This window comes from Telopea speciosissima, chromosome 6 (genome assembly GCF_018873765.1).
Source record: "Telopea speciosissima isolate NSW1024214 ecotype Mountain lineage chromosome 6, Tspe_v1, whole genome shotgun sequence".
Taxonomy (NCBI): Eukaryota; Viridiplantae; Streptophyta; class Magnoliopsida; order Proteales; family Proteaceae; genus Telopea; species Telopea speciosissima.
In genome coordinates, this window is record NC_057921.1 from 46,947,179 (window position 1) to 46,959,874 (window position 12,696).

The 12,696-nt window shown below is 42.6% G+C and overlaps 1 protein-coding gene across 2 annotated transcripts in view; it reads left to right on the forward strand.

The window, feature by feature from the left end:
• The window catches only part of LOC122664791 (sacsin), a 160,578-nt gene that overhangs the window by 138,581 nt on the left and 9,301 nt on the right, over positions 1-12,696 (forward strand). For both annotated transcript variants that reach the window (XM_043860769.1, XM_043860770.1), the window contains one exon: positions 5,969-6,151. In XM_043860769.1, coding sequence (XP_043716704.1) covers positions 5,969-6,151 — 183 coding nt within the window. The remainder of the gene's footprint in view (positions 1-5,968; positions 6,152-12,696) is intronic.

Sequence of the window (12,696 nt, forward strand, 5' to 3'; positions counted from 1 at the left end):
GATTGGATTGGGTAAAGTTCACGGTGGGCTGTATCTGCTTGATGATGGTCATCTCTCTCCACCGGTAACTTCTCCACTACATCAGAACTCCTTGGTCTCTTCTGAACTTTACCAATGGCACTCTAGATTAGGTCACCCTCCATTAGGAATTTTAGCACATTTATTTCCTTCTTTAGTCACCAAATGTAATAAGGATAACTTTTTTTGTGAGGCTTGTGTTCTGGCCAAACAGACACGTGCAACTTTTTCTTTATCAAATAAAAGGAGTTCTTCTTGTTTTAATTTGGTGCATTCGGATGTTTGGGGACCTAGTCGTAAGACCTCTATTTCTGGCCACCGTTGGTTTGTCTCATTTATTGATTGTCATTCTCGTAATACTTGGATTTATCTTCTTCAGTCTAAAAACCAAGTTTTTTCTTGCTTTCAACATTTTCATAAAATGATCCAAACCCAATTCCAGGCCACTCTTAAGGTTTTACGGAGTGATAATGGCACTGAATATAAAGAATCCCAATTTCAACAGTACCTTGCTGATCATGGGATTATACATCAGACTAGTTGTGTTGATACCCCAGCCCAAAATGGTGTGGCTGAAAGAAAGAATCGCCACTTGTTGGAAGTGGTCAGGGCTTTAATGTTTGCTCGCCATGTTCCATCCCAATATTGGGGTGATGCTTTTCTCACTGCAGCTTACCTTATTAATAAGTTACCTTCACGGGTTCTGGATTCCCGTAGCCCCGCTGACCTTTTACTTGGTGATTCCTCTTTTGTGGTCCCTCCCAAGGTCTTTGGTTGTGTCTGTTATGCTAGGGATACTCATTCCCCTGGCAAACTTCAACCCCGGGGGTTGAGGTGTATTTTTTTGGGTTGTTCTCCAACCCAGAAAGGTTACAAGTGTTACCACCCTCCTTCCCGCCGTACTATGGTCAGTATGGATGTGGTTTTCCATGAAACCCTTTCCTATTATTCTTCCCCGCCTCTTCAGGGGGAGCACTCTATTGAAGATGTGGTTCATCCTCTTGGGTTTCCCTTCCCAGCATCACCTATAGCCACCAACCAGCCTCCCATAACTGCTGTCCAGCCTCCCGAGGCTGCTGCCCAGCCTCCCATGGCTGCTGCCCAGCCTCTCGAGGCTGCTATCCCTTCACCTGGGGGGATTCCAATACAAGGGGAGACCTTGGAAATAGGTGGTGGTAATGTTCCTACTCAAGGGGAGCTGACTCCAGTACAGAGGACCATTGACAATTCCACCATTCTCACTTATAACCGGAGATGTTCTAACAGAGGGCAGAATCAGTCTACTGCAGCACCGATACCCATCCAGTTGCCGCCTCAGGATCCAGATCCTCCTCCTGGTGACCCCTCCTCTTCTGATCTACCCATCGCACATCGCAAAGGTACCAGGACCTGCACTTTACATCCTATTTCCCATTTTGTTTCTTATAGTTCTCTTTCTCCTTCTTTTCGTACTTTTGTTTCCTCCCTTTCTTCTGTTTCCATTCCTAAAAATTGGCAGGAAGCATCTACGGATGGGAAGTGGAAGGCAGCAATGTTGGAAGAAATGAGAGCATTGAACAAAAACAATACGTGGGATCTTGTAGTTCTTCCTCCAGGGAAAAAACCAGTGGGTTGTAAATGGGTGTTTGTGGTCAAGCAGAAGGTAGATGGTACAGTGGATCGGTACAAGGCACGTCTAGTTGCTAAAGGCTTCACTCGGACATATGGCATTGACTATCAGGAGACTTTCGCACGATAGCAAAACTCAACTGCAGGGTATTGCTATCTGTCTTGTAAACCTTGGATGGGATCTTGGTTGGATGTGAAGAATGCCTTCCTCCATGGTGAACTAAGAGAAGAGGTATATATGGCCATTCCTCCAGGTTTTTCAAGTCCTGCTACCAAGGGTAAGGTTTGTCAACTGAAGCGTGCACTCTATGGCTTGAAGCGGTCACCAAGAGCTTGGTTCGGTAGATTTCACAGGGCTATGCTTTGGTGGGCTACAAGAAAGCAATGCTGATCATACCTTGTTCATCAAACGTATGGGTGATAGGGTTACTCTCCTCATAGTTTATGTTGATGATATTGTAGTGACCGGCAATGATGGTGATGAGATAAAAAGGTTGAAGCTGTTTCTTGGCCGTGAGTTTGAAATTAAGGATCTGGGGACTCTAAAATATTTTCTAGGGATAGAGGTTGCTTGCTCTTCAAAGGGCATATTTCTGTCTTAGAGAAAGTATGTCCTGGATCTACTATCTGAAACTGGGCTGCTAGGGTGTCATCCTTCAGACACTCCCATAGAAGCTACGACAAGACTCAAGGAGAAAGAAGGCACACCAGTTGACAAAGGTCGTTATCAGCGGTTGGTCGGCAAACTTATCTACCTATCTCACACTCGGCCAGACATTGCCATTGCAGTTAGTATGGTCAGCCAGTTTATGCATGACCCTTATTCTTCTCATATGGAGGTGGTTCTTCGCATCTTGATGCAGATTGGGCTGGTTCATGTGATCGGAAGTCCATCTCTGGATATTGCTCTTTTGTAGGAGGTAACCTCGTCACCTGGCGTAGTAAGAAACAGAATGTGGTGGCTAGGTCCAGTGCTGAGGCTGAATTCCGTGCAATGACGCATGGCATCTGTGAATTGTTGTGGCTTAAAGGGTTGTTGCAAGATATTGGGGTTGCTGTCCAACTTCCAATGATGTTATATTGTGACAATAAGGCTGCCATAAGCATCGCTCATAATCCTGTCCAACATGATCGTACAAAACATGTGGAGGTAGACCGACATTTCATCAAGGAGAAACTTGAAGCTGGACTAATCTGTGTTCCCTATGTGAAGTCTACTGATCAACTGGCTGATGTGTTCACAAAGGGTTTGAGTGGCAAAGTGTTTCGTCCTTTTCTAGCCAAGTTGGGCATGTGCGACATCTTTGCACCAACTTGAGGGGGAGTGTTAGAATATATGGGCCAGAATACTGTAGGGGTATTCTGGTCCTTTTTCCCACTTTATCTCCCACATTCTCCCTCTTTATTTTCTATTTTTATTATTCTGTAATTTGCCTTTTATTTCTGTATTTTTCCCCTTGTCGATCTCTATTAGAATAGACAAGGGGAGCACTCCTAGTTTGACTAGGAGTGTGCATTCCTAGTTGTTTCTATTTCTGTTATTAGCATTCCTACTTTGATTAGGAGTTGTACTCTTTGATTCTATTACTATAAATAAAGGGCTAAGTGATAGGATTAATCACTTAAGCATTAATCAACTAGTTGTTCTCTCAACAATTTCTTTCCATAAAACTCTTAACTACCATGTGTTGTACACAAGGTTTAAAGTATCCTTCTGTATCCTCCGATACTAACCAATACATATTGTATCTTTAAGGTATCGATACGATACCTAAAAACGAAGTGGTATTAGTACATGTAAGAAGCCTCATCCTGTATATATAATCAATTGAATGCCCTTGTCTCGTCGTATTATATTCTCTTTTTTATACATGATATATTGTACATATTACTTATTTATAATGTTTTATGCTTCAAAATTGTATTTTGCGTATATCCTAAACATTTCCATACATATCTAGCGTATCTTGCATTTCTCCGGTACGATATGATATATCTCTTAAAATCACGCTTCCGATATGATACCCGATACCGATACTTTAAACCTTGGTCGTACACATATATTTAAAGATGCCCTACTATTCCTACTCTTACTATTTCTAGAAGGAAAATGACATTAAGTCTTTTACATTGAACCCCTAGTTATACTTGTTATATAATAATTTACAATTATCTACTGCAATGAGCTAGGAACTGCAAGATCTTCTGGCCATTCAAAGTAATGTTTTAAAACCTGATTGAAGCACATAATCCAATACTTTCTCAGGTCTATTTAACCTGGTTGACTGTGGGTGGATGTTTGGGTCAAAAGCGAAAGATCTACATGAAGAGGGGTTTTAGATCTTTGGGTCACAATCAAATACTTTCTCAGGTCTATTTGACCTGGTTGATCTGAAGACCAAAATAAAGGTTGCCTTGGAGGTTGGGAGGATCTACCAGCGGAGTAGTAAAGGGTTCCAGATGAGTCAAAGGTTTAGCGGAGGCCACTAATTGAAGAGGAGTGTCTTTGGTGACTAGCAACTGAGAAGGAGGATCTGTGGGAGCACCAGGGTAAGGGGGCATTTTCCAGACGGATGTCCGAAGACTCTGCAGCTCGAACAGTGAGGTCAAATCCAGCCGAAGCAAACAAACTGCTTGAATGAGAACCCCTCTTCATCAACCACCATGTTGAGCGGAGACCTCGACACAAATTTTGGCAAACGCAAGCCGGTCCATTTTCTTGGTCCTGCCATCAGAGTAGAGGGGCTTCCCCAGAACTGAACCAACAATGCTCAGGCCATCCTCGCACCAGAAAGTGGAGCATAAGACCAGGGAGGGTAACTCAAAGGGGGATGGAACTGAGGTCAACCCTGTTGAGTTGAAGGTAGTGATCCCATTGCCTTATCAGAATCGGCTTCCGACCAATGTTCCAAGGTCCACCCTCTAGGGTGCAAGCCTTGTCAGCTTCATCCTGGAATTTGAAGATGAAGTAGCCATTGTCCATTAGGTACATCTCAACAGTCCCTTGCAACTTCCGTTGTTTAGCTAGAGAAATTTTGACAATATGGAAGGGAGGGTAATTGCCGATGAAGTGGCTGTTGAAATTATTTATCCACTCGTGTCCCCCTTTGGATAGTCCGCCATGTTAGAGCTCTTGTATGATATTCATATTGTTTCCTCCCTTTCCTACAAAGTCGGTCTTTTAGAGGAAGCGGTTCCAACATGGTATCAGAGCAGGCAGGGGTCACGGTATCGAGTCCCCTTGGGAGCGGGCAGGTGTTGAATTATTTATCCACCCGTGTCCCCCTTTGGATAGTCCGCCGTGTTAGAACTCCGGTTTGATATACATATTGTTTCCTCCCTTTCCTACAAAGTTGGCCTTTTAGAGGAAGCGGTTCCAACAGTGGCCAACAAGGCTTCCCACTTCATTGCTTCATTAACAAGAAGATCAGTCATAGAGAGCAACATTGAAGTGCCGATGAGGGATGGGGTCATAAAGTGCAGTGGAAGTCCCTCCCCCAGCAGAGATTTGGACTGTCTGAAGAGAGAGGACCAGGGACAAACTTCCCTGGGGAGGGGTAAGGAGGAGGTGGAGGGGAAAGCACCCCAGGGGAGCCAGACATGGAGGAAGAGACTCAGCTGGACATGGATGGAAAGAGGTTATAATTCTGTTGATGGAACTCAAGGAACAATAAATGCTCTGTTATTTGATGCTGTAATCGAAATGTGTGCTAGGGTGAAGTAGATAGCCCCAACATATGGTGGATCCTCTATGTTTATACATTGAATTGGAAGGATACGTTAAATTGTATGGTGGTCCTCTTAAGTAGAGATTCCCACTTGATGCATATGTACTTCTAATTGATCAACTACGTCATCTTTATCCTTGTTTCTCAGCTCCTTCAAAATCCTTGATAAATTCTCTCCAATAAGAATTGATCTACATCTTCATCTGGGTCAGTTGCTTCTGAAAGTTTTTATAAGATAGCATTTTATGCTCATGAATACCTTGAGAGATGTTCAAGTGAACAAGACACCAAAATCACTAAGCATTCTATCTCCAGGTTCTATCCAGATTTTGGTCTGACAGAAAACAGATGCAGGATAGGTTTTAGAAACAAACTTATCTTTCTTGCAATGAGCCCATGTATAACGCTATTTTCATTATCCTTGCTGGCAACCGTAAGTCTCTTTGGGTGATACCCAGGCCCATTGTAAAGAGCAATACATGACTTTCCATTTTCATTCTGCCTACATGGAACCATGGAACCATCACTGATTGCCCTTCTGTTGATGCATACAAATGAATTCTTGAAGCATAAAACTGAGATTTTTTTATTTTTTTTTTTGTACTTTTGCACAGCTGCAGGGAGCCAAGGAGTTCCAATATGGCCGTGTGTCACCAGCAGAATTAGTGAATGCAGTTCATGATATGCTTTCTGCAGCTGGGATCGATATGGATGTGGAGAAGCAGTCATTGCTACAAACAACCTTGACCCTTCAGGAACAGCTCAAAGAATCTCAGGCTGCACTGCTACTCGAGCAGGTTTATAATTTGACATTCACTTCATTGGAATTGCTTTATTTGACCCTTTAGTTTGCTGGAATCATATTGGGGACTTTGTTTCTTCTCTCATGGTTGTGGCTGTATGTGTGCCTTCTTTTTTTTTTTTTCTCCCTTTTGGGTACCAGAGGGGTATCAAAATTGCAAATTGCTTTTGGTTGAAAAAAAGAGGACAAAGATCACCCCAATACACAAGAAGAAGCTTGATCTGTCTCCCGATATAAAGGCAGACAACAAAGAAGCTCACAAACACTAAATTGAGGATTGCAATAGATATAATCATTTTTGCAGCACCAACTGTGCCTGACCATTCCTTGTTTCACTGGAAGTTCCGCCAAATCATTTCCACACTTGGTTTCCACTGGAACAAGCAGTTCGGTTGTGGAGCCAAGTATTTTATTTCTTAACGATGTTGGGAAATCTCCAAGAGCGATCTTCAAAAGAGTAGAACCATGCAATCAATTTCCATTTCACCTTCAACTAACATATTGGTAAAAAGCCTTCTGTGATTGCATATACCACACCCATCTGGAGTGACATTTTGGCTCACATTGAGTCACTCTCTCCAATCGGTCCAGAATACGCCCTCACAATCACTCCTAAACTAGAACTCATAGACCCTCCCACTCCTTAAGGCCCTGGGTTACCCGAAAACCACCTACTGAAATTAAGTTTTACCACTCCAACCACAGGACGGGTCTGTAAATCTGTCAAATGAGCTCTCAGTTTTCTTGTGAATATAATTACACTCCAATCGCTAAAATGACGGACTGCCAGAATGCCCTTGAAAGAATTTTCTGCCAACTCCGAATGAGCCACCCTAGTTATGATCTTCTCACCGGTCACTTCCTCTCCAAAACCCTCGGGGCACATTTTGGGTTTCAACGGGATTAGAATTCACTGATGGATTCTGTAGATTTGGAATCAATGGAATTACTATTTCTACTATTTGGGTAAATTTTGTCAATTTCATGGAATTGAACCACCAATTCCATCTCCACTGTTTGGGTGATCCAAATGACTTATGGAATTTGCAAACCATGAATTTCCAAGTACAAGAACACAAATATCTCTTATAGTGATCGTTCTCTAGATCGAAGCAAAGCGGACTCATCATTTACTGCCATTATTGTCTGAAATGTAAGGTAGTAAATTAATGAGATCTGAAATTGATATATTCTGTCGATATTTATGATTGCCATACTATTCATAGTTTATCAAATCTAAACTGATATTCATCGGAAAAAAAAATGATATAGCATATCGACACTGTCAACATCTACATCAGTATTGAAGTGCCCCCAAAAAAATTATGGTAGTAAGCAAAGATAATACAAATGTATCTATGCTGACAATATAGATAAGAAATTAAAAGTGGAGGTAAATGAGTACAAACACTGATCATAGTGAGGTCAACTATCCAAATCATGTAACCCTCTTTATACAATGCTTTATATATATGGGGCCGATTTTTATACACGGTCATGTATCTTGAATGGTCAACACTTCAGCCGTTTGATAATCGCACACAAATCAGGTATTCCTATCGAACGGCTGAAGTGTTGACCGTTCAAGATACAAGACCATATATGAAAACTTTCGCTTTAATTTATTACATGAGTGTCAGAATGAAACAAAGAGAATTTCATATTCTTAGTTGAAATACAGAATTATATTTTACTGGTGTTTGTTACATCACAGGGTATGTTGGAGTTTTGTGTTAAGATTTCAAATTTTTTGCATAATAAATAAAAAGTATTATAGGGCACAGACCGAGTGACTGCATGAGCATGAGTCGCATGACTGAAACACAGGCAGATAAAGACTGAAATGAGCATGAGAGTGAAAAAAAAAAAATGATGAATAACTGAAACAAACACAGACAGACAGAGACTGAAATGAAAGCAGGGGATGGGGGGAGGAACTAAAACGAGAGAAATAGATTTTCCTGTCCGCAGAAAATGTTGCTGTTTCTGTTGCAATTGTGGATAGATAGTGTTGGATGTTGGGAGTGGGATGGAGCAAGAAGAGATGTGGGATTGTGAGAAGTAGGGTTCCATTGTTTTTTATTACGCTCCAATGTTTTTCTTATTCTTTCGATGTATCAAATTCTGATAAGTTATAAATCCTTAACCCTTGAGTGAAGATTGAAGATGAAGAATTTGGAGGTTACAATTCCACCGAATTTTGTCCCAGTGGAAGTGGATCAATTTACTTTCCACTCTTAAAATGAATATCCAAACTGCAGAATTGGGTCTGATGAAATTAAGAATAATGGCTTGGGACCTTATGTCCACAGCCCCACTTTATTTATATTACACTAGAGACTGTTCTAGAATAGGTACAAGTACAAGAATATGTCCCTGAGAGATGAATAAGACAAAAATACCCCTGTACCCATATTACAACACTCTCCCTCAAGTTGGTGCATAGATATCAATCATGCCCAACTTGGAAATAATTGGATAAAAAACTTTACTAGATAAGCCCTTGGTAAACACATCAGTCAGCTGCTCCATCGATGTAATAAAAGGGATACAATGGTGACTTGTTCTAACTTCTCCTTGATGAATCAATATGCTTCGTCTGATCATGCTGAACTGGGTTGTGCAATTAGCTGTCACAAAAAAGCTGCATGGGAATCTGAACATAAACACACAGGTCCTAAAGAAGACCTTGGAACCAGAGGGGTTCACAAATTACGTGGACCATAGCCCTAAACTCAGCCTCTGCACTAGAACGAGCAACCACTGCCTGCTTATTGCTCCGACAAGTGATTAGGTTTCCACCAACCAAAGTATAGTATCCGGAAGTGGATCGTCTATCATTAGGGGAACCAGCCCAATCAGCATCAGTGTAAGCTTCAATGCGTAGATGCTCATGGGGAGAAAAGAGAACCCCTCGACCAGTAGCAGACTTTAAATATCTCAAAATCCAATACACAACTTCCAAGTGTCCAAAGTATGGATCATGCATGTACTGACTGACCATGCTAACAGCAAACGCAATATTTGGCCTAGTATGAGAGAGATAAATCAATCTCCCAACCAATCTCTGATAACTCTTTTTATCCAGAGGTTCACCATCTTTTTGGTTCAGCTGGGAATTTGCCTCAAGAGGGGTATCTACAGGTTTGCACCCCAGCATCCCAGTGTCAGACAAAAGGTCAAGTGTATACTTCCATTGAGAAAGGAAGATACCCTGATCTGACCGTGCAACCTCAATCCCAAGGAAGTATCATAGCTCTCCCAGGTCTTTAATCTCAAATTTGGTTTCCAGCACAATCTTCAGTCGAGCTATTTCTTCAATGTCACTTCCTGTAACCACGATATTATCAACATATACAATGAGGATAGTAACCAGCTCACCATTCTTCTAGATGAACAAAGTATGATCAGCATTACGCTGTTTGTAAATCACATACATCATGGCTTTATGAAAACGCCCAAACCACGCTCGAGGAGATTGCTTCAGCCTATATAACAATCGTTTTAATTTGCATACCTTACCATGGGTTTTCTGACTAGAGAAGCCAGGAGGGACATCCATGTACACCTCCTCTTCAATTTCCCCATGAAGAAATGCATTCTTCACATCTAGCTGCTACAATTCCTATCCCAAATTGACTGCATATGAAAGAATCACTCAAATGGGATTTAACTTGGCCACCAAAGCAAATGTCTCCTAGTAGTCTAAGCCAAACGTCTGGTGAAGCCCTTGGCTACCAATCAAGCCCTGTATCTGTCAACTGAGTCATCCGTCTACTGTTTCATAGTAAACACCCACTTGCATCCCACAGGTTTCTTCCCCGGAGGAAGAGTAACTAGGTCCCATGTCTCATTTTTCCCAAATGCCCTCATTTCTTCCACCATAGCAGTCTTCCATTTTGGATCGGCCAAAGCTTCCTGCCAGTGCTTAGTAATAGAAATAGATGATAAGGAAGAAACAAAAGCATAAAAAGAAGGTAAAAGAGACCACATTGGAAATGGGGTGTTGAATGCAAGTTCTAACAAGTTTACGAATGGCAATAGGTAAATCAAGTGTAGGGTCAGATATAGGAATACTAGGAGTAGACTACCAGATGAAGGTTGTGTAGGAGAACTTGGATCAGGAGGTGACAATTGGAGTGGTACAGTGGTAGTGATGGCTTCATCTTGCTGCTGTTTGGACTTGGAGCAAACAAAAACCTTTAATGGATTCGTGGGCTTTTCTTGGACAGAAGCCGTGGGCTCCCCCTCGGCCGAAACCATATCAGTATCTTCGTTTGGAACCATATCTGGCATTGGAGCAATCAGAAGCACATCTTCCTGTGAAGAGGACTCCCCTTGAAGAGGTGCGACAATGGGAAAATATGCGTCATTCTCATGGAACACCACATCCATTTAGACAAACAGATGGCAAGAGGGAGGATGATAACATTTATATCTTTTTTGAGTCGCCGAATAGCCAAGAAAGATACAGCGGATGCCATGAGGATCAAGCTTACCATGTTGGTGATGATTACAAGCAAAGCACACACACAGCCAAAAACCTTCAAGGGTACATTGAAATTAAGTGATCCCAACAGAAATCCAAGGGGCAGCGAGGGTCTAAGACACATGAAGGCGTCCGATTTATGAGATACGAAGCCATAAGGATAGCCTCGGCCCAATAAGGTGTAGGGATGTTCATTTGAAACATCAAGGAACGAGCCACTTCCAATAATGCCTATTCTTGCGTTCGGCCACACCATTTTGAGCGGGGATGTCAACACAACTCGTCTGATGGATGATTCCATTAGCACCCAGATACGATTGAAAAGACCCATCTATATATTCTCGCCCATTATCCGTGTGAAGGATCTTGATCTTTGCATCAAACTGGGTTTTAACTGTCTGATGGAAGAGCTGGATTTGTTGCAATAAATGAATCTAAGTAACTCTCGTATGACAATCAATAAATGTGACACACCACCGATACCTAGTAACAGAACAAATCGGGCGGGGACTTGGCTCTTGTGCAGCCATGGTGGGAGCTGCACAGGTGCAGCACGAAAACCACCCCAAATACAGGGGGGAGGTGATCATTTCACATGTGGGGTCCAGGTGGGACCCACCTGCGAAATGACTACCTTACCCCTGTTTTTGCTGTCGTTTAGCGGTGCTGCACCTGTGCAGCTCCCACCATGGCTGCACAGGATCTTTTTCCATCGGGTGGGGCCCTATACATCATAATAAATTAAATGAAAATAAACCGAACGAGTTTGCTTGGCAAAAATGCAAGCATCACAAAATAAATGGTTCAGATTACACTTTTTAAATTACTCAAGAAAAATCTTGGCTAAAGTCCCTAGAGGTGGATGACCCAAACGTGATGTCACTTGTATAAATTGGCTAAGGCAACTTCAGTGGAACCAAGAATAGCTTGCATTGTCAATGCTGAAGGAGAAGAGGCTGCAAAATCAAGCAAGTATAAGCCATTGACCACTTTACGACTGCCAATCGTTTTTCCCGTCACCAAGTCCTGAAAAATACAATGGGAAGGAAAAAAAAGGTTCCTTTGCAATTTAAATCCCTAGAAAGACTACTAATGGAAAGGAGATTAGTAACGAAATTGGGAACATGCAAAACAGAGGATAAAGGGATTAAAGGAGAGTATTTGACAATTTCCCATCCCAGAAATAGAGGAGAGAGAACCATCAGCAACTCTAACTTTTTTTTGGTAAATGAATATATTACCAAACCCCAACGGGGGGCAGGGAAGAGAGAACCAATATACAAACAAAAGAGAACGGGAAGGGGAAGGGGGAGGGGGAGGAAGAGGAAGGGGCCAGCCAGCCTACGCAGAGGAGGGAGGCCGCAAGAGGGCAGTATGAAGGCCCAAAAAAGTCAAAATGTACCTGTTCCTAAGGTTGTCCTTGGAAGGTCTCTGACGGATACATCTGAGCTTGGAAGATACATCTGATGAGATGGCTTTCCAAATCACTTCAAAGGATCTAGATTTGGAAGTCCATCTCCTGATATTTCTTTCCAACTGGATATGGTGAATAGCAGTGCCAAAAACTAGCTTCCCAATAGTGTCACATATGGAGTTCCCCGGAAAAGACTTGAGCAACCATAGCCATTCATGATCAAAACTCCGGGCCCTTCTGGTCCACGGCCAAAAGGATGACATGGCCTTATTGCAGATGGTGGAGGTAAAGGGACAGTCAAAGAAGAGGTGAGGGGTGTCTTCTTGGCCAAGCCAGCAAAGGTTATAAGAGGGGGAGGCGGGGATGGTGCGGTGAATGAGGAAGGCTTGGGTAGGCAGGCAGAGTCTGAGGGCTCTCCAGACGGTAAGGCTATGGCAGGGGGTGTGGCCTGTGAACCAAACTAGGTTGTGCCAGGGGACTGTAGGGCTAGTTTCTCTAGAAAGGTTCCAAGCTGAGGAGGGGGTGAAAATACCATTGGGCGAGGTGAGCCAGATAACCCGGTCCGCATGATGGGAAGTGGTGGACTGCAGGGGGGAGAGTTGCCCAGATCTGGGAAATGATGGAGGGATTAAGAGAA